At 40.7% G+C, this 23,202-nt stretch overlaps 1 protein-coding gene and 1 pseudogene across 2 annotated transcripts in view; both read right to left on the bottom strand.

The window, feature by feature from the left end:
- The window catches only part of LOC149268278 (uncharacterized), a 49,825-nt gene that overhangs the window by 11,869 nt on the left and 14,754 nt on the right, over positions 1-23,202 (bottom strand). Inside the window, exon 3 of one of the 2 annotated variants that reach the window (XR_016271148.1) lies at positions 22,749-23,088. Coding sequence is in view for 1 of the 2 variants with exons in the window: in XM_089474786.1 (XP_089330912.1) it covers positions 18,572-18,982 (411 nt within the window). In the remaining variant the exon portion in view is untranslated. Of the gene's footprint in view, positions 1-13,017; positions 23,089-23,202 lie in introns of those variants that run through there. The other variant, XM_089474786.1, reaches the window with a different exon arrangement.
- On the bottom strand, positions 4,893-12,250 carry LOC149268279 (uncharacterized; annotated as a pseudogene).

Raw genomic sequence — 23,202 nt, 5'->3', positions numbered from 1 at the left:
ATCGTTCAAGTAGACGCGTTTACCAAGTATGTCTATCTTAGTCATAGCCTTAAATTAGATAGTGAAAGTTGCATAAATGCTGTTCAATCCGCTGTTCACTTGTTTGGAGTACCAAACCGAATAATAGCTGACCAGGGGAGGTGTTTTACGGGTACAAAGTTTAGTCAATTCTGTGCAGATAAGAAAATAAACTTGCATTTGATTAGTACTGGTGCTAGCCGAGCTAATGGCCAAGTGGAACGAACCATGAGCACGTTAAAAAATATGTTGACTGCAGTTGAAGCTGGAACTCAGTCTTGGCAGGATGTGTTAGGAGAGGTGCAGTTGGCAATCAATTGTACAACTAACCGTGTGACGAAAGCTAGTCCATTAGAAATGCTATTGGGAAAGGTGGCACGCCCATTAGGATTACTCCCACCCAGTGACATTGACCATGAGGTTGATCTGCCAAATGTAAGAGCACAGGCTGAAAAGAATATTTTAGCTAACTCAGTTTATGACAAGCAACGATTTGATAAAAATAAGGCGAAAGTAATCAGACACAAAGTTGGAGATTTTGTGTTACTAAAAAGTGAAGAGAGGCATCAAACTAAATTGAGTCCAAAGTTTAAGGGGCCTTTTGAAATAATCAGAGTCCTAGAGGGTGACAGATACATTTTAAGGTCTCTAACTAGTAAACGAAACTACAAATATGCTAATGAAGATTTAAGAAGATTGCCAGAGGGGCAAGTGCCCGAAGAATTGAATGTGTGTGATAATTATAATAATATTGCCGAAATTGATAATACAGTTGAAGATGGCAAAGACAGTGAGAATAAAAAGGTTGAGAATGTTGAAGTCACTAAAGAAAGTGAAGGAGAGTGAAGTCACTAAAGAGAGTGAAGAGTACAGCTGGCCAAAGAAAATGGCAGAGTACTGGATTATATAATAATGCAAGCACAAGTGCAAAATGTACTGAAGTAGTTTTGATCATGGCGTGTGGGGCATTTGATTATATAATGTTGATTATATAATAATGCAAGCACAAGTGCAAAACGTACTGATGTAGTTTTGATCATGGCGTGTGGGGCATTTGATTATATAATGTTGAATGAAATGGAGTAAATAATGTTTAAAGAAGAATGCTAACAAAACTACTTATCAAAGAAATATAAATAATAATAATAAATAAAAATTATAATTATGTTAAGGTATTTTGGTAATACATAGAAGCTGATGCTTTATATGAATTGAATGGAAATGTATTGTTATAATGATAAGTTAATACGAGTTAACAAATTACATGAAAAGAAGATCGATTTTGTAAAGAATGATGTATATCGTTTGGTTAAAAAAAAAAAAAAAAAAAAAAGGAAATATGAAGAAACAAGAAAAGAAAAGAAAGACTTAAATGTTATTATTTCACACACGAGGGCGTGTTAGAGTCAGGATGGCCGTGTCGAAGCAAGTAGTATTAATATGTTGGCGAGCACTATAATTGTGCTTACTACCTACTCGTATATTTTCCCTTTTCTGTATGCCTTCGCACTTATGCGTGTGGTTGTAGTGTCGGTGTGTAATGAGGTTGTATGTGTGTGGTTGTAGTTTTCGGCTATTTTCCAAGAATTGATTTCATCATATTGCATCAGCCAATATTTGTATTTTGTCGCTTAAGAAGTACCGTTTTAGCGGGGCGACAGCGTTGTGTCGCTGTCGCCGAGTGAGGTTCGATGGTAGGCACAAAGAATAATTGAGAGACACAAGTTAGTTACGTCCAGAATCCAAGTGCGATCGAAACTTGCTGCGCGAAACGATGACTGATAAAAATACTGTTCCGACATATATAATTAAAATTATTTTATACACATTTTCAACCGAAAAAATTATCGTAAAACACTACTAACTTTATTAAATGCTTTGCAATATATGAAATATATATGTCATATTACACTCAAGCTTTACTCATTATTGTCAAAAATTTCTAATTAAGTCATAATGGCCCATTTGATAGTCACCCTACGATTCAAATCATACAAAATTTACAAACTACTAAATCAAGAGACAATTAGCTTGCCATCCCATACAAGCATACACATACACAAATGCATGTATGCATGTGCTCACTTCACATGGCAAACCAACGGCAAATTTTGGGCTTTAAAATTTGCCCAGGCTGTTGTGCACAGAAAGAATACATTTTCGCGACGAGCATGTACACACACATATACATCCTTGCTACGTGTATGTGCTTTTGTGTCCGTGCGTCGCGAAACTCAATTCTTTCTCAGTATTTTCGTCAATCATCAGTTACTGTCCCGTTTTACATGCATGTATGAGCCCTTATGTGTTAGTATGAGAAACTATTGTTGCTGCCTGTGGAATATTGTAAGTATGTGTGTTCATAATACGTGAACATTGGCTTGTGCTTGCCACGGGCTTTTAAGTGTGCGAGCGATTTCGAATTAAATCTGCAGAAAGGAGTGTTAAACGACCTTTTTTATTACTTTGTGTGCTTTTTATTGCTAAGAATCGTGCCAAAATTATTAGTTTTTTTTAAAAACTATGGCTGAGACAAGTGTTATAAAAAAATCAACTGATGGTGTCAAAAAATGTTCACGAAGAAATGGCGGGAAATGCATAATTGAAACGTGTGGTGCGAGTTACAGGCAAAGTTCCATGCATTTTCCGGTTAGATTATTTGCGTTTCCGTCTAAAGAATTTCAGTTAAACAAGTGGATAAAAGCATGTAATTTACCAAATAATTTCGACCCAAAAAGGTCTAGAATATGTAACAGGCATTTTGAACGGAAATATATTGGTAAATTGGTTAATGCAGTTCCAACTTAAAATTTGGGCAATTCAAATTTGCTCTCAAATAATAATGCTGACGTAAGTGATGACATTTATTCAATAGACTTTCAGAAAGAAAATATTATTCCTTATAGCTATACAAAGAAAAGTTTAGACAAAGTAGTGGATGGCTTTGAGCCATCTGACACAGAACAGCAGCATCCGATCAGCAACATTCCAAATCCAAGTGACGAGGAAGATAAAAAAAATCAATTATGGCAAGATTTAACTGCCGGTAGGTCTTCTTTTTGCTCAAATTGTTTGAAGAGAGAGCAAAATGAGCTATATTATAGGAACAAATACTATGATATGGGAGTAGACCTCAAAAAATCTCAGCAAGAATTCCTTAAATTAAAGAAGAAATATTTAGCTTTAAAAATGACTCTCGACACAGAAACATTTATTATAGAATTAGAAAGGTAAAAAAGCATGTTAATGTCTTCACGACAATTAACAATTTACATCATGTTTCTGAAAATTCAAAAGTATTATGTAGAATGCTCTTGAAAAATAATCATGTCTATAATAGTGCTGAAAGGGCAATTGCCCAAGATATTAATTTTTATTCAGCTAGGACATATGATTATCTTAGGGATGTTCTTAATTTAAGACTCCCATGTAAGAAATCTTTGAATCGATGGGCGATTTTGAAAAATTTAGTTCCTGGATTTAATCCAGACTTATTAGAAAATCTGCAGCACAATTCATCTCTTGACGAGATACAGGGATTTGAGGACGATGGTGTTAAAAGGAGTAAGTTTTTAGGACAGCAAGTCTGTGTTTTTCTTGTTAGAGGTCTTTTTGATAACTGGAAGTATGTTTTAAGCTATACGGTTTCAGCCCGTGGCATAAATCATACTGACCTGAAAAATGATTTATGGGGTATTAATTTAAATAATTCTACATTTGAAGTCAATGGCGAAGAAATTTTTGCAATATTTGATGCACCGCATCTAATAAAATCTCTTCGAAATATTCTTTTAAAGAATAATATTTTAACACCTGATGGCACAGTTTCATGGGGAATAATTAGAAAATTATATGAAACTGAAACCAAAAATTTAACTCGTTTATGTCCGAAATTAACTTTAAAGCATGTCAGTCCGAATTGTTTTGAAAAAATGAAGGTTAAATTTTCCACACAAATCTTTAGCCACAGTGTAGCTTCTGCGATACGCACTGTTATAGATTCAGGTGGGTTTGCTGATTGCAAAGACAGTGCAGTTGCAACGGCAATATTTATTGAAAAAATTAATAACTTCTTTGATTGCTTAAATAGTCATGTGCTATTTGATAGCAATCCTTATAGATGTGCTCTTAGGGAGAAAAATAATATTCACGAATACCTTCTGAAAATGCGTGATTATTTTCAAAATCTGCATTATCCACACAAAGTGCATTGCATGGATGGGATGATAATTACAATCTCATCGATAATTGCTTTGGCAGAAAATATTTGGAGTGACAACAATGATCTTTTCTTTATTGCCACATCCAAATTGAACCAAGACCCATTAGAAAATTTATTTTATTTAATTAGAAGTCGGGGAGCGACAAATACCAATCCCACCATTTTTGAATTTAATTCTATAATATCAAGAATGTTATCTATGGAAATTGCATTCCAGATGAAGATCTCATGTTGGCCAATATCATAGAAGATAGTGGGTCTCAACTATCTGTATTTCATGACCAATGTAATTCACGTCATATTGCTACAGATATTGAACCTGATGCTGATTTAGAAATAGAATTGTCATTAGATGCCACGATTGCTAATATACAAAATGCTTTTAATGAAAATGCATTGCGATATTTTGCTGGCTATCTTCTACACAAGCTGTTGCAAAGAACAGATTGTGAAGTATGTACAAATCTTTTAAAGTCATCAGATGAAATGCAGTGTTCTTCTGAGTATTTAATACTCAATAAAAATTATCATTATATAAATTGTCCTTCCAAAAGGAGTCTGGTCCTTCGATGGCCAGTGTATAATATTTATAAAAAAAAAGTAGACAGCAACTTGCGGTCTCTCTGAAATATACGAAGTGCTGGCACCGGTGTTCAATTTTGTACTGAATTTATTAAATTTAACATGAACGCAAGCGCAGCTTGCACAGTAGAGAGCGCACCTATGCGCATCTAACAGCGAGCAGCGAGAGAGCGATCTTTTGGAGAGCGACACTCCCGTGCTAGCGCGTACAATAACAACTTCTCTGTACAGTGGTTCAGCTTCAATTACTTAACCTATACAATTTCGATAATAATTCAATTAATAATTCATAATAATTCAATTTCTTATAATAATATATAATAATATTTCAGAAGGCAAATATCCAAATGCCTTAACATCGGCCGCGTTGAAAGGCCGCAGGGCTTCAATAACATGGTGTATTAGTGGAGTGGCAGTGGTGCAACGCGATGAATTGCCCTTTTATATGTGCCATTTTTTGTCTTAACGACAATTACGCGCACTCTACCATCTCCTCCGACTATGGCTTCCGTCACCACGTCTAGCATCCACTGTTGTGGAGGAGCGTTGTCCTCTCCCACGAGCACGACTGCTCCGACCTGTATGTTCTGTCTCTCCTTCGTCCATTTTGACTTCTGCTGCAGGCTGAGCAGGTAGTCCCTTGACCAGTCGTTCCAAAATCGACGCTTGATGTTGGATGTCAGCTGCCATCTTTTTAAGAGTGTCAGCTTGGCGTCGTCGACTGGCTCTGTGGACGCGATTGGCAGCGGCACGAGCGTTGCTCCTATCAGGAAGTGCCCTGGCGTGAGCACTTCGCCGTCGTTGGGGTTGCTGCTGGGAGCGACCATTGGCCGCGAATTGAGCACGGCCTCGACCTCGACCAGCACGGTGGCCACCTCGTCTTGCCGTAGTCGAGCGCTGCCCATCGCTTTCAGCAGCAAACCTTTGGCGGATTTCACCGCCGCTTCCCAAAGGCCGCCAAAATGCGGCGCTCGAGGAGGGATGAATACAAACTCCATGCCCCGCTCCGCAGCAAACATTTCCATGTCCGCTGTGTTGCCATGGAACGTAGCTTTGAGGTCCAGCGTGCGTGCAGCACCCACGAAATTGGTGGCATTGTCGCAGTACAGCTTCCGGACAAGCCCACGTCGACCAACGAACCTGGATAAACACATTAGAAATGAATTTGTGGTTAAATCGGTGACTAATTCAAGATGCACTGCCTTCGAAGTAAAGCAAACAAATATGGCAATATACATTTTGACTGGCGATTTGCCCCGAATTCCCAGCGAAACTAGTATTGGACCGCAAAAGTCCACTCCACTGATCTCAAATGGCCTATTTCCATGTAAGCGATCAGCGGGAAGATTGCCCATTATTTGGGATAAGAGTTTCGGCTTGTAGCGAAAACAATGTACACATTTTCGGACTACTGCACTGCAAGCCTGTCGAGCATTGACCAGCCAAACCTGCTGACGAAGCAGGCCCATTAGTACTAGGGGATTGGCGTGGCAATGAGAGCGATGCAAATGCTCCAAATAAAGCGTTACGAAACGACACTTTTTTGGAAGCAACAATGGGAATTTGGCATTATGTGCTAATGGTGCCTTCAATAAACGACCTCCTACTCGTAGCAACCATAACATACGCCTGCCATGCTGATGTGGGTGCAAAAATGGTGTCAGTTTTTGCAATGACGGTTGCAACACGACTGACTTCTTTATTTTCTTTATTTCTTCGCTGAATTCAATGTGTTGAATTACAGATATAACTGCAAGGAATGCGAAGCTTAACTCAGAAGCTGTAGGAACAAGTGAAGAATGACTTTCTTGTTTTCCATTGATAAAGCGGAACATATAGGCAACGATGCGGATTAGCTTAGAAAATGATGACGTTGACTCAATAAGATGTACGATAGGATTTGCTACCTCATCGACCGCGATCATAGTAATTGCAGTTCTACGCTTCTCTAGCAGCTCTAACTCCTTTGATAGGGTGATTTGTGGGTTGGCTGGCCACAATGTGTCAGAGAGCTTTAAAAATCCTGGTCCGCAAAACCACAATGAAGCCAATGAAGCACCACCTCAGAGTCTGACCAAAATGTGACTTGATTAATAGGACAATCAAGTACTTTCCTTACCGCATCCCATAAGGTAGCTAACAATTCTGCAGCACACAACTCCAGCCGCGGAACAGATTTTGTTTTCAAGGGCGCTACCTTAGATTTAGCGACTAGCAGCCTGGTAGTGATACCCTTATCTGTTTGCATTCTTACGTATAAACAACAACCGTAAGCTCTCGTTGAGGCATCAGCAAATCCATGAATTTGACATCCTTTCGATTTAAGTGTGCCAACGTAACGAGGTATATGCAACGAGTTTAGATTTGAGAAACAGCTAGTTACTGCCTCAAATTCTTGCCTCATTTGAACAGGCAATTGGTCATCCCACCCAAGTTTGTGCAACCACATTTCCTGTAAAAGGACCTTCGCACGAGTTACGATCGGACTTAACAAACCTAAGGGGTCGTATAACCTTGCTACAAATGACAAAACGGATCTTTTGGTCTGTTGAACTTCTACTGGACAGTTCATGGAATATCTAAAGCTGTCATTCATTGGATTCCAAATTAATCCCAATGTTTTTGTGTCCTCTTGATGACCAATAACTATATCGTTTCTAGCTGGTTGTGCTGCGAGTTGTTTACAATTGGACGACCATTTTGTGAGAGGAAATCCAAACTTTTGAAGAATTGCTATCAAGTCTCGATGCAACAAGCACAATTCTTCGACGCTATCTGCTCCTGTCAACAGGTCATCAACATAGAAATCTCGGGCTAACGATCTTGCAGCAGCTGGATGAGTGGAAGCATGCAAGTCGCTTAGATGTTTTAAACATCGAATTGCTAAGAATGGAGCAGTCGCTGTCCCGTACGTTACTGTGTTTAATCGAAAGATTTGTAACGGATCAGTGGGCGTTTCCCTCCACACAATAAGTTGAAAGTTGCGGTGGGACTCGTCAAGTTCAATTTGACGGTACATTTTAGCGATGTCTGCTGTAGCAGCCCAAGGACGAAGTCGAAATCTTAGCAAAGTCTCCCATAACTGCGGCTGGATGGTCGGACCCACCATGAGTAGATCATTCAGCGACAATTGAGAGGAGGACTTGCTAGAGGCATCAAACACTACTCGAAGTTTAGTGGATGCGCTGTGCGGTCTTAGCACGCATTGATATGGGATGAAATAATGCGGCTCTCTCGGAATTTGATTGTTAGTTGGGCTCATGTGACCCAAGGCCAAGTATTCTTTCATAAAGTCAATATACATTGGCCGAATGTCTTCTTGCTTGCTCATTCTTCTTTCCAAGGCCAGAAATCGTCGCTTGGCTGTGTCGTAAGACGTACCAAGACAATGTGGGCTTGATTTGAATGGCAGCGACACTCTGAAACGACCCGAGGTAGTTTGGCAAATAGTCTCCACAAATGACTTCTCGCACAGTTGTTGCTCTGGGGTATACAAATTCGAATTAATTGTATTTGGCTTTTCTTCCAACTCCCAGAACTTGCGAACTATTGAATCTATAGCTATGTCGTCGTTTACGACGCTAATGAAAGTCGACGAACTAGTAGCTGCATTCAATGTTCGGCAGCGACCAGATACAATCCAACCAAAGGCAGTCAATTGCAATGTTGGGTTGTTATCGGATCCTTTTATTTTGCCTTCTCTTAATATATCAAAAAAGATATCAGCACCGAGCAACAAATCAATACGTTGCGGCTTGTGGAATTGAGGATCAGCTAATTGTACATTATCAGGTACCTTGATCTCTTCAGTGTGCTTCTCTGGTTGATACGATGAAATGGAACGTAACACACCAAAGTCTGTTCGGATTTCTATGTCGTCCGTTCGGGACGCTATCGAAGTTTGAATGCTGTGCCGAACAGATGACTGACAATTAGCAATGCCCAACAATTGAATCCCAGATCTTTGCCGTTTTAATTTCAACTGTTTTGCCAGTTCTTCAGTTATGAAATTTACTTGCGAGCCGGAATCTAATAAAGCTCTAGCTAAGTGATAAGATCCAGATTGATCTTTTATCTTCACAACTGCAGTTGCCAAAAGAACTTGATCAGAGGCTATCCGTGCGTGATTTACAGATGAAATCTGTGACGAAGTGACACGAGGGACTGCTGATACAACTGCTGAGCTACTTTGAGCCGCTTCAGAGCTGTATCTATGCAGTATGGTATGGTGCGGCTTAGAGCACACACGACAGTGGGCTGATTTGCAAGCAGCCACTGAGTGTCCTGTTCGCAAACAATTTATACAGAGCGGATAGCTCTTTGCGAACGTAAAACGTTTCTGGCAAGGTATTGCTGCGAACGACGAGCACGAGTGAATGAAGTGATCGTTCTTTTTACAAAACACGCATTTGGGACTCTGCGGCTCACTTGGCAGAGCGACAGCTAGAGAAGTTTTCCCAATTCTTTTCTTATTATCCTGAGCTACCTTACGACGTGGACCAGATGAGTCTTCAGCACTTAAATGCTGATACCGTCTGTTCAAGGCAGCTTCACAATCTTGCCACAATGGAAGCTTATTGTAGTCAAGATTCTCTTCCCACCTAGAGCGCGTGCCAGCGTCCACTTTCATCATTACCAAATGGATGAGCATGGCATTCGAAATCTGCTTATCAGATCCTAGCGATAAAAGAGATTCGTAAATGGCACGGACTGAGTCTATCAGCATGCGCAAAGATGATGCTGACGGTTCGGACATGTGTGGGAGATCAAATAGTTTTGAAATGCTGTTAAAAAATATGAGACACTGATTGTCGTACACATTTTTTAAAGCAGCTAACGCTTTTGGATAATTTGCATCTGTCACCTGATATGCCTTGACAGTGCCTAATGCTTCTTTGTCCAAGCATGACAACAAGTGGTTAAACTTTTCTATATTTGATAACCCTGGCTCGTTGTCGACTAAACTCTCAAAAAGTCCAATGAAATTCTTATATTCCGAATATTCTCCGCTAAACTTTGGCAGCTTTATATTCGGTAGATTCCTAGAATGTGACACTGAGCTAATCATTGTAGAGTTAGCGGGACTCTCACTTTTAGGTTGGCTATCACTACCTCGCTTCATAAGAAGTGCTTTTGTCGATACACACAAATCTTCTAACGTTGACCGAGGCACTAAATCTGCGTTAATGTCGTCCAACTCTTGTTGTGTCTTAAAGGCCTTTTCTATGTAGCGGTTCAATATCTCAAGTCGACATTCAATTTCAAATGGCTCTACTGGTTTAGTGTAATCTTTTAATGATTTATTAATGCGTGTTATGTCGTTTGTAACATTTTTGTAAACGGCCAACAGAGCTTCGACACGCTCTGATGATGACTCGTCCATAGACCTATTCTTTCCTCGCTTGTTAGTCATGATGCTATAAGTGATGCTCAGTTGAAACCAATTTCAATCGAAACAAATAAAAGTTCACTTAATGTATGACAACAAGCGAAGAGCAATTCAAGAATGTTAACAAATGCGCGCGATCGTAATAAATCTCAATATATTACGCTGGCAGTGTTAAACTATACTTGAGTGACTGTTACAGACAGTTGATACGATATAGCGAAGACAACAACCAAAATGTTGAGTGACTATTTGGGCAAGTGGTCTATTGAGTTATATTTGACTGTTGAGCGACTGAGTGCAATGCATTCACAAGCGAGAGCGCGCCGGTATGAATGCCAAAATATAAGTGCAGATCGAGCTCATACAATGAGCGCAAAGCGAGAGTGCAAGTTTTGAGCGAAAATATATCCAAGTGACGAGCGCACGTTTTGAGCGCAAAGCGAGAGCGCTGCTGCGTGTGCAAGCGTGGGTGCAAACGATATTGCAAGTGAGTATGCAATGAGCGCAAAGTGAGCGCGCACTAATATGTGCAAGCGAGACAGTAAAACGAGAGCGCAACTATAAGTGCAAGCGCGAGTGCAAACGATATTGCAAGCGCGCATGCAAATGATGAGCGTAAATTAAAGCGAAATTTGCTGTGTAAGCGCGAGTGCAAACGATATAGCAAGTGAGTATGCACTGAGCGCAAAGTGAGCGCGCACTAATATGTGCAAGCGAGACAGTAAAACGAGAGCGCAACTATAAGTGCAAGCGCGAGTGCAAACGATATTGCAAGCGCGCATGCAAATGAAGAGCGTAAATTAAGAGCGCAATTATCTGTGCAAGCGAGAACGAACTTTTATGTGCGAGCGAGAGCGAGCTGTGAGCGCAAGCGCAAAACGAAAGTGCGAGACGAAAATGAGCAAAAAAACTGTAACACACTAGCGGCGCCAAAGAAAACTTGGATTATGCGAGGCAATAGAGATTGAATTATTTGCAGATCAAAGGTCAATATGCACCTTATTATTATTTTTATTTATTTTTTTAAATTTCAATTTGAAATAAGCTCAACACAATGTACATAGGCGTAGATTGTACATACATTAATATTTTGTATGTCTCAAGTAATGCATTTATTTATTTATGGCTTGCATTACTTGGTCATCTATGTGCTCTATGTATTTATGTACTTCCCTGATTATCCACAAAATCCATAATCCAGCTTCCTTCAATTCCAGAGAGTGTCCACCCGGGGGCGCCAAAAATGTCCTTCCAAAAGGAGTCTGGTCCTTCGATGGCCAGTGTATAATATTTATAAAAAAAAGTAGACAGCAACTTGCGGTCTCTCTGAAATATACGAAGTGCTGGCACCGGTGTTCAATTTTGTACTGAATTTATTAAATTTAACATGAACGCAAGCGCAGCTTGCACAGTAGAGAGCGCACCTATGCGCATCTAACAGCGAGCAGCGAGAGAGCGATCTTTTGGAGAGCGACACTCCCGTGCTAGCGCGTACAATAACAACTTCTCTGTACAGTGGTTCAGCTTCAATTACTTAACCTATACAATTTCGATAATAATTCAATTAATAATTCATAATAATTCAATTTCTTATAATAATATATAATAATATTTCAGAAGGCAAATATCCAAATGCCTTAACATAAATAAATATCTTAAGTTGAAAGCCCCTTCTGACCTTTTCTATAATATGATACAACTGCATTTCGAAACGTTTAAGACCATTTTTGAAAAGAAACCATATATGCCACGTATCAAAGAGAAAATTGTTCTGTACTGCATGCACGCTACATCAAAATCGTCTTTAGATACTGAATGGTTTTCTCCCACCCACCCTGGTTTTGAGCATAGGAAATTTATTCTTAATCAGTTTGTCTTAATTCTTATTAGGAAGGATTGTAAATGGCAAACTGAGAAAATTGTTGGTAAAACCAGCATAAGTAAAAGGAAATTAAAAATAATACATCAATAGGGAACTTGACGTTATATTAATTTTGGCACAATTCTTAACAGTAGAAACAAGTAAGAAAGCTCTAGTCGAGACTGCTCGCGTACGAGATCCCCTGAACCCTTGGAGTGTTAGCTATTTCAATCATCTTTCGCGTCTTTCACACGCACGTACGCACACACAGGCATACATACACACACACGCATACAGACACAAACGCATACACACACTTACATACACAAACACATACACACATACACAAACACATACACACACAAGCACCCACGCATAAACACGCATGGGCTGCAGTGCGCGCTTACTATGAGAACTTAATTGTTTAATAACTTTTTTGTGTGGACGTCTGTCCGTATGTATGAACGCGTCGATTTCAGAAGATATAAGAGCTTGAGACTTCAAATTTTTTTGAAAATGTCCGTAATTACAGCGCGCATATCAAGTTTATCATTAAAAATCGATAACTCATCCCGATCTTTTTTATCGATAAAAAACCTTATCGAAAACCAGTTATAAAATTATATCTTCTACACCTTTATTGCTAGAGTCTCCAAATTTTTAATGTATGCTTACATGCAATTTATACAATTTCGGTTTTTGTTAAAATTTACCCCCCACCTCTAAATTCACCCCCTCACCACCACTTTTGTAAAAAGCGTATTTCAAATACTAGAGACTTGTGCTTTGGCAATTACATGCATATTCATGTTATAATCATAATCTGAAAGTTTCATGAAGATCGTACGTCCATAAACAATTAAGTTCTCATAGTAAGCGCACACTGCAGCCCATGCGTGTTTATGCGTGGGTGCTTGTGTGTGTATGTGTTTGTGTATGTGTGTGAGTATGTGTGTGTGTATGCGTGTGTGTGTGTATGTGTGGCTGCATGCGTGTGTGTGTATGTGTGGCTGCATGCGTGTGTGTGTATGTGTGCCTGTGTGTGCGTACGTGCCTGTGTGTGTGTGTGTGCGTGTTTCTTGTGTAAGCTGAAAGACGCGAAAAATTATTAAAATATCTATTGCTCCAAGGGTTCAGGGGATCTCGTAGTCGAGCAGTCTCGACTAGAGCTTTCTTACTTGTTGTTATTGATTTGTTTATTGTTTATTTATTGTTAATACATATACATATATTTAATTTTATGTTTTATATTTATTAAATTAATCAAATAATATTAAACAAATTCCTATTTAAAACAATTGTTTTTATGAATTGATGACTTCGGTAGGCAAGCACACGATCATTGATACAAATTGAAAGGTACTTAAATAGAAACGCGATTCTGCAATGCGAACCCTAAATTGGTCAACCAATTCTAAGTTGAGGTAGGCACACGCCAATGTTCATGTCCCCTGCATACACCTATGCACATACACACACGCACATGTAAAGGGACACAGGCATACAAATGCTTCTACAAGTGCTATTCCATAATTGTGAGCATCGCATCCCATGTGAACACACAAACAATCAAATGATACATGTACAAAACCGACCAAATGCAAATGCTGGGCTTTAAAATTGCTACAAGCAGCTAGCGTAACGCACGCAGGTCACAAATGCTCATACATGTGGCAAGGGACTACAAGTGTGTGTGTGCATGCCCGTCGCGAGATCATATTCTTTATGCGCCTCAACGCATTCATACCCTTCTCATAAATATATATCGAAACGCTAACATTTTGTTTGCATGAATGTCGCAAACGATTTTAAGATGTCGGTATACTCTTTACTCAAAAGGAAAGAGCTGGGACCGTCGCGAAGAAATTTCAATTTTTGTGCGCTGCTGAGCTTCATGATTTGAGAGCCCACAGAGAGAGAGAGAGAGAGAGACAGAGAGAGAGAGAGAGAGAGAGAGAGTAAGACAAAAAACGCAAAGCGCATGCATGACCATCTCGTTTGCGTGCTTATAGCGCACTGATTTCGTCGTGCTATCTTTCATTACCCGAGCCAGCCAATACCAAGCCGAGCGAATACGAAGTTGGCCGGGACCTGCTACACAGATTTTGCGGCGTGGAAAAACGTTGCTCTAGACATGTAAGTCTATGTGTTGTTTGGTCAGTGGTCCCAGAAAAGACAGCAACTTAGCTGCTGGTGTGAGGTAGCAGGTATTAAAAGCAGTGCATACTTTCGGGCTCTCGCTGTAGTTAAGTTGAGTTTAAGTTACTGCGGTCTCTAAACTCAAATTATATTAGTAGGCAGTGCCCACTACAGGCTTCACGCCGTGGTAGTCGGAGCAATATGGAGGCCATGATGGAGGAGGAGCTGCAAGCTTTCGCGCGTCGTTCCTCGTTGCAGCGATCGCCGCAGCAACAACAGAGGGCGTTGCCGCAGCCGTTGACTTGCAATCAGTCTCCAGCGGTTGAGTGCCAGGCACCCAAGCCTTTAAAAGAAGCGTTAGCTCAAATAGTAGTTACGCTAGAGGGTTTGTCTGCCCTACTTGGGGGGCAGCGGCATATAAATACACTAATGAGAGAGAAGCTGGCTAGGCTGGTCAGTCTAGTCTCCACAAGACGGCCGAAGCGTTCTGCAACCGACCGGTCAAAGACTGCGAGGTGCAGACCACGCTGGTCAAGAAAGTAGCTGAGAAGGCTAAAACAGCGAGTGTTAGTGCTACAGCAGGTAGTAATATGCCAAAGCGGTCGAGGGAAGTTGCCACTGAGTAGAGAAAAACTCCCTCGAAAAAGCCGAGGCACAATAAAAGCGCAGCAAACCCAATAGAGCCAATGGCTCTACGGGCAGCAGCCGATAATACCAACCAGGCAGGTCGACAGACGAGTTCGAGCAGCTGGACGGTTGTTAAGGGACTCAAGCCGCTGCAAAAACGTTCCAGAAGTGACGCCATCGCGGTTTCAGGTGTAGGTGGTTGCAGCTATGCGGACATGCTTCGCGTAGTGAAGAGCGACCCAAATTTAAAGCATCTGAGCGGCGACGTCCAAGGTATTAGGAAGACAGCTAAGGGGGACCTCTTGTTGCAACTTAGTAGGAAGCCGGAGCATAGCGCTGTGGCTCTGCACGAAGCTGTAGGCAAGGCCTTGGGAGACCGAGCGGTAGTTAAAACACTTACCGAATCGGCGCAAGTTGAGATTCGCGATCTAGATGAGTTAGCGACCAAAGAGGAGATCTTGGAGGCAGTTAGGGTGGAGTTGAAGGATAGCTCACTCCCCATTGAGGCTATCAAATCGCTTCGGCCAGCTTTCGGTGGACAGCAAAGAGCTACGGTTGCTCTTCCAATTGGGAAAGCTAAAACTCTGCTCGAGCTGTCCAAATTTAGAATAGGATGGGTAGTTTGCCGTATCCGAGCCGTGGAGCAGCCTAAACGCTGTTTCAAGTGCCTCGATTACGGTCATATGGCAGCAAACTGCGGCAGCGACTGTGACTTAAAGGGCGCCTGTTTCAGGTGTGGAGAGATGGGTCACAGTGCCAAAGCATGCACCAAGCCACCAAAATGTAGCCTCTGCATCCGGAAAGGTGAAAAGCAGACGGACCATTCAGCAGGCAGCTTCAAGTGTCCATCTTACCGTGAAGCTGCTCGTAAAATGAAATGTTAAGGTTCTTGCAGCTTAACTTAAATCATTGTATTGCTGCCCAAGATCTTCTAGAGCAGACCATTAGGGGAAAATGTATAGACGTAGCCTTCCTCAATGAGCCTTATCACTGTAGGACCGCCTGTCCAAATTTTTAATGTATGCTTATATGCAATTTATGCAATTTCGGTTTTTGTTAAAATTTACCCCCCACCTCTACATTCACCCCCTCACCCTCACTTTTGTAAAAAGCGTATTTCAAATACTAGAGACTTGTGCTTTGGCAAATACATGCATATCCATGTTATAATCATAATCTGAGTTTGATGAAGATCGCATGTCCCCAAAAAAAAGTTATTAAACAATTAAGTTCTCATAGTAAGCGCATACTGCAGCCCCTGCGTGTGTATGCTTGTGTTAGATGTGCCAAACTATCGATGGTGGGTCCCATCAATTAAGGACGATAGTAATTTCCAAACCATCAATAGCGGTCGATGTTACCATCGATAGTGGTCGATAATCGCAATAAAAAACAGTCATTCTTAGCCTTAAAAATTTGAACTTATATGAACACTTCAATTTTGTGAAATTACATTTAACGATCAAAACTGAATTGACTTAAGAGCTAAAACCTAAAAACTATTAAGTTATGTTTTTATACCATGAACCCATTTTCAATGGGAAATCAGGGTATAATGGTTTTGTTAAATGTATGTAACAGGCAGAAGGAGGCGTGGCAGACCCTACAAAGTATATATATTCTTGATCAGGGCGACGAGCTGAGTTGATTTAGCCCTGTCCGTCTGTCCGTCCGCCTGTCCGTCTGTCCGTCCGTCCGTCTGTCCGTATGTATGAACGCGTCGATTTCAGAAGATATAAGAGCTAGAGACTTCAAATTTTTTTTTTAAATGTCCGTAATTACAGCGCGCATATCAAGTTTATCACTAAAAATCGATAACTCATCCCGATCTTTTTTATCGATAAAAAACCTTATCGAAAACCAGTTATAAAATTATATCTCCTACATCTTTTAAGCTAGTCTCCAAATTTTTTTATGTATACTTATATGCATTTTATACAATTTCGATTTTTGTCAAAATTTACCCCCCACCCCTAATTCACCCCCTCACCCTCATATTTGTAAAAGGCGTATTTCAAATAGTAGAGACTTGTGCTTTGGCAAATACTACATATCTATGATATAATTATAATCTAAAAGTTTCATGAAGTACATCCACAAGAAAAGTTATTGAACAATTAAGTTCCCTTAGTAAGCCACCAATGGCAGTCATTGCGTGTTTATGCGTGCGTCCGTATCTCTGTGTGTGTAAGCGTGTGTGTGTGTGTGTGCGTGTGTGTGTCTTGTGTAAGCAGAAAGACGCGAAAAATGATTGGAACAGCTATTGGTCGAAGGGTTTAGGGGATCTCGTAGTCGGGTACTCTCGACTAGAGCTTTCTTACTTGTTTATTGTAGCGATCGATTTTTGTTGTCTGCAAATATGTAAGTATCTTTCACTCACACAATATAAAAGACTCAGACAGGAATTGTAATTGATCGTTTGCTTAAGTTAAATGAAGTGTCTTTTGCGTATGTATGGGTAATCACACGCGATTGTTGCGTTATGTTATATATGTACAATGGAGGACAAAAGTATTTTGACAACATATTGCAAAAACTCAAACCGCTTATTTCTGCGTGCTGACACGGGAATACCTGCATTATTGACTGATTGATTTTTTAAAGATTACACTTAATCACGTGTTTATCTATAATTTACCGATATTATTTATTATTATTATGTACAGTTAACTAACATTATGAAATTATATAGCTAGCTTAAATTATGGAGTGTTGGCTGCTGGGACCTTCGACTCCCTTGTTGAGATTATATTTTGTTCACAATTTTTGTTTGGGTGAGGAACTTAAGGATAATATTTACATTATTTGGTGTTGGTTGGGATAGGAGTTGAATGAATACTTTATTGTATGATGTTTGTAGGGATTAACATTCTTTTATATGGCGTAATATTATATCTATATTATTGCAGAATGGACAAACAAACAAACCTCTGGGTCTTTGTGCATAGGCGTTGGCTGCTCCATGTTCGCCTTCACTGGCGCCTCTGGGTTCGCCTCCACGCTGGACACAGTCACGGACAGCTTCTCCTCCGGCTGTCCGCTCGACTGTGGGATTCTTGGCTCGATCTTCAGTGTCATGCCACCGCACTCCAGTGTGGTGCCCATGCTGGCCAAGAAATTCCAGCCCAGCACTAGATCGTCGATCACTCCTGGCAGAATCAGCAACGGGATCTGGATTTGCTTCCCCAGGGTGATCGTCGTCTCCAGTTGCGAGTCCACCTGACTGCAACTGCCGTCCGCTAAGCGTATGCGCCGCCGTGTAGCACGCACCACGCCCACTCTTCTGAGCCTGTCAGCAAGCTTTTCGCTTATAAAGCTGCTTGTTGTCCCGTGTCGATCGTAGTTCTTTGCTGAGTGGCTCCAATGGCCCCGATCACTGTCATCTGGCTGCCTTCATCCTGAAGACGGCCAACTAGCGCCTGGGGCTCCTGGCCGCTGCTGCCGCTCGCCCCTGGATGGCGGGTGCCGCTGTTCGTTTCCCGACTGGCAACAGGCAAACGTTCTCACTCCAATGCGCCCGCACTGCCAGCAGAAATCCAGTGCCTTGTTGCGGCACGTAAAAGCGCGGTGCCCCTCCTGGCCACACACTCGACATGCCCTGGCCGGATTTGGGATGTGTGTTCTTGCTCCGGTTGTGCCTGTCCTTGGAGCAGGAGAAGGCTTCGCCTCATCCTCCATGCGGCGATACTCCAGCGTCGTCCATGACTATCAGTCGGGACCGGCCAGGCCGTGGCTATTGCCGCAACCTCTCGCGGTTCCTCTCCAGCTCCTCGAACTCATCGGCCAGGTGCACCAATTCCACTAGACTATGGAATTGATATGGGCGGGCGTAGGCATGCAGATCGGGCAGGCTATTGTTGTAGATGAGCTTCATCTCGCGGTCTGCTCCATAGCGCAGAGGCCGCATGAGAGTCTGCATTTCCATCATGTAGACCTTGAAGCTCTCATCTACCATTTGCCTCCGACGTTTGGCGTCATCCTCCAGCTTCTCCAGATAGCCTCTGGGCAGGAAAAATGTCGCCCACGCCGTCCAGTGCCGGTTGTTGCCCACGTACCACTTCAAGGCCACGCCTTTCACCACCTCTGGCATCGCTCTCGGGATCATGTCAAGATCCAGGCCATATGTGTCAGCGGACCACTTCATCTTCTCCAAGAACTCCAAAAGCTTCGTCGTTCAGGGTATACAAATTTTTGTCCTGTTTTCTGTCCTTTTATATATATATATATATATATATATATATATATATATATCGGCGAGTCATTAAAGTCACACTCGATATCAGTATTTACTGACGTCACACCAATTTGGTCACGCTAGAACAACACTGACCACAAAACAGAACCTTATGAGTATTGGCGCGTAATTTCAAAATACTGTACTCTATCAATTTATCTCCGACACGGCCAACCTGACAATCTACACGTCCACGTGTAGGCAACAGTTCTCTCGAAACTCATTTTAATAGTTCCAAACTTTATTAAAGCAATTAATATTCATTAAAAATCTTCAAAAGTATTTTGTCTCAATTCAAGCTTTCAATTCACATAACCGTTTCTTAACACAACATTCTCAATTTATTAACATTGTCATTTCAGTAAATTTCTTTTACATTCCAATTTCATTAACAATGCCTCTTCAGTAATTTTCTTTTACATTCCAATTTCATTAACACTGCCTCTTCAGTAAATATCTTTTACATTTCAATTTCATTAACAATGCCTCTTCAGTAAATATCTTTTACATTTCAATTCTTGTTATTCAGTCCTTTCTTGTCACTTTTACGTCTCAAGAATCCTAGGCAAAGTACCTCCACGTAGCCATCGACAATACTCCACGACATCTGACGGCATCTATCTTCCGTCTTTACAGTCTGTTTTAACTGTTTCCATACGGTCGGTTTCACCCGTTTCCATACGGTCTGTTTCACCCGTTTCCATACGGTCTGTTTCACCCGTTTCTTCAGATGAACTCACTTCATCTCCGTCGATATCCAGCTCACTTGGTACTTGCCCATCAGGCATTCTTTGTAAGCTGTCATGAGAGTATTTGTACAGTCGTTTATCTGTTAAAGATCTCAGTTTATATCTGTCACCCTCTAAAACTTCTATGATTACAAAAGGTCCACGAAACTTTGGATCTAACTTTGTTTGTATACGTTCGTTGTTTTTAATTAAAACGTAATCTCCTATACCGAAATTCACAACTTTAGCTTTACCCTTATCAAATTTAACTTTGTCATACTGGGCTGCTTTCTCTATATTCTTTATCGCTTGCTTTCGTATCTCTGCCACATTAACTTGAGGCTCCATATCATCAATAGGAACTAGTCCCAAGGGTCTGGCACTCTTCTCAACTAAGAGTTCTAATGGACTTGACTTGGTTATTCTGTTAATTGTACTATTTAGTGACAATTGCACTTCTCCCAGAACATCTTGCCATACTCGATCACTAGCCTCATCGATAGTTAGCAAACTTTTCAAAGTACTCATCACTCTTTCGACGTGCCCGTTGGCCCTACTGGTTCCCGTGGCTATCAAATGCAGATGAATTTTCTGAGAAGCACAAAATTCAGCAAATTTCGCACCTGTAAAACATCTACCTTGATCAGCTATTATTCGATTGGGTACTCCGAATATAGCAATTGAAGATTTTAATGCGTTGATACAGCTATTAGCGTCCAGCTTAAATGTGTGATACAGATACACATATTTCGTAAAACCATCAATTTGTAATATTATATACTCTTTGCGATCATTCTTGCCACTTAACTTCCCAATAATGTCTACATGCAAAGTATGCCAGGGTATACTCACTTTAGGTATTGGGTGTAGTTCCGCTTGAATCTTCCCTGAAGTTGATTTTGTCACTCTACAAGTGATACAGTTCGCTACTAAATTTTCGGACATACTTTGTCATCCCCTTAAACCAATAGTGCTCGTATACCTTATCCAATGTCTTTTCCCACCCGAGATGGAATATTGATTCATGAACTTGATTTATTATCGACCACCGAAACGATCGCGGGATCACTGGTAAACTACGAGTCTTACCATTGCGTTGAATCTTCTTATACAAAACTTTAGCCCTAATTTCATACGTGAATGATAAATCATTCGAAAGCTCTCCATCAATTAATTTGCGAATTATACCTGAAATATCAGGGTCGCGTTGCTGTTCGGCTTGTATCCAACTTTCCGACACTGTCATAATTTCTACACGCTTTTCTATGAATTTATTCTATGACACTTCTTTCTTATTGGTCAAGGGATTCCTAGAGAGGAAGTTGAAGGATTGTAAAAATGCCCACCAACGATATACCCTTGGTGTTAATTCAATTTTCGTTCTAGACGCCTTTAAAGAATTACAATCCGTAAATAGAACGAATTTAATTCCGATCAAATAGTGTCTAAAGTGCTTTACTGCCTTAACTACTGCTAAAGTTTCCAACTCATAGGACGAATATTTAGATTCACATGTAGTAGTTGTCTTACTAAAATACTCTATGACATATGGTTTATTTTCTATTCTATATAAGAGTATCGCTCCATACCCGATTGAACTTGCATCAGTATGCAGTTCCACTGGGTATTTTGGGTCAAATATCATTAACACTGGTTTGTTAGTAAGAATCGTAACAATTTGTTTGCGAATTGATTCATGCTCCTTTTTCCAGCTAAAGCTAGTTTTATCACAAGTCAGTGCATAAAGGGGCCAATAAATTGTCTCAAACTTGTGATTGACGTGGGAGGTGGCAATTCACTCAGTGCTTCAATTTTACGTAAATTAGGACGAATTTCACCTGCTCGTACTTCATATCCAAGATACTGAACCGAGTCTTTTAAAAATGAACGTTTTTCACCATTAAATGAAAAGCCAGCATTAGACAGTACATTCAAAACCGTTTCTAATCTCTCAAAAGCATCTTTCTTCGTTGGGGCAACGATCATTATATCGTCCATGTAAACAATTACATAAGTATAGACCAGGTCGCCGATCGCTTTCATTACCGCTCTCTGGAATACCGATGGTGTGTTCTTTAACCCAAACGGCATGGCCGTAAACTCGAACTGCCCATCAGGAGTGACAAATGCTGTGTATTCAATGGAATCTTTGTGCAACTGCACCTGGTAGTATCCACAGGCCATATCTAGGCAATTGAAATACTTGGCTCCTCTCAGTCTAGTTATTTGATCGGATATTAGAGGAAGTGGAAACTTATCAGCCACTGTATTTTCATTCAATTCTTTATAATCAACACAGAGCCTGACTGAACCATTCTTCTTTTTTACTAAAAGTGCCGGGCTAGCAAAGGGCGAACTGCTAGGTCTGATTACATTATACTCTAACAGCTCTTGAACTTTAGCTCGAAGTAATTCTCGTTCGTTAGGACTAAATCGATAAGGTCGTCTTTGTACCGTCTTAGTTGGTTCAATTAAGCGAATAGTCATCTCTCCTGTATTTACACGAGTACAAGGTGTTCCCTGAATAAACTGTTTTGTATACTTTTCCAATAACTTAAGCAATCGGTTTTTCTCTTCTCCACTTAAATCTGTGCATACGTTTTCAAAATCATATTCATAGGCTTTTACAGAACAAATATTAACTATTTTGTCTTTTACAAATTCGACACCTGCACATGATACTATAGCGATATACCCTTGAGCTAATATCTCGCGACCTAATACAATACTATTTTTCATACATGCATCCTCAATTACATGGAACACTATTTCAATACAATTTCCATTAATCATTACGTTACTTGTTATCTGAATCGTACAAATAATAGTACCAATACCGCTTAGTGACACAACATTGTTTGTTCTTTTACCGGTCAACTTGTGTGATAGACACAATTTAACTAAAGAGCACTCGGAGCCCGAATCAAAAATAGTCACATACTTCTCACCTCGATGTTGCATCATTGTTTTTGGCTCGTCGACGACACACAGTTCCACTCTCTTATGTACTCGAGACCCTGCATCTTCTCCAGACGAATTCCTCGGACATTGTGTAGAAATGTGTCCCAGCTCATGACAGCGATAACACTTGACTATTTTAGTACGCTGCGACGACGCTCGCTCAGCTCGAAGGTCTTCTCTAGATGGCGATTGTTTCTTCACTCTGCACTCTGCCTTCTTATGTCCAAGTTTCCCGCATGAGTGACATTTAACTTGAAACATCTTGGGGCGTTTGTTCGAAGATTCCTCCTCCGTGAAGTTAAATCGCTTTCTTTCGAACGAAAACACCTGTAACACACATATATATATAGAACTTGTCCGTCGCCGAAACTCGCTGGTGCTTCAACAATGAGTAAAGAGAATACTAGTGCTTCAACATGAAGCACCAGCGAGTTTCGGCGA

The sequence above is a fragment of the Drosophila arizonae genome, chromosome X (assembly GCF_054131065.1).
Source record: "Drosophila arizonae isolate 15081-1271.41 chromosome X, UAZ_ARI_1.0, whole genome shotgun sequence".
Taxonomy (NCBI): Eukaryota; Metazoa; Arthropoda; class Insecta; order Diptera; family Drosophilidae; genus Drosophila; species Drosophila arizonae.
The sequence above is the reverse complement of the archived record's forward strand: the minus strand, read 5'-3'. Positions and strand labels throughout refer to the sequence as shown.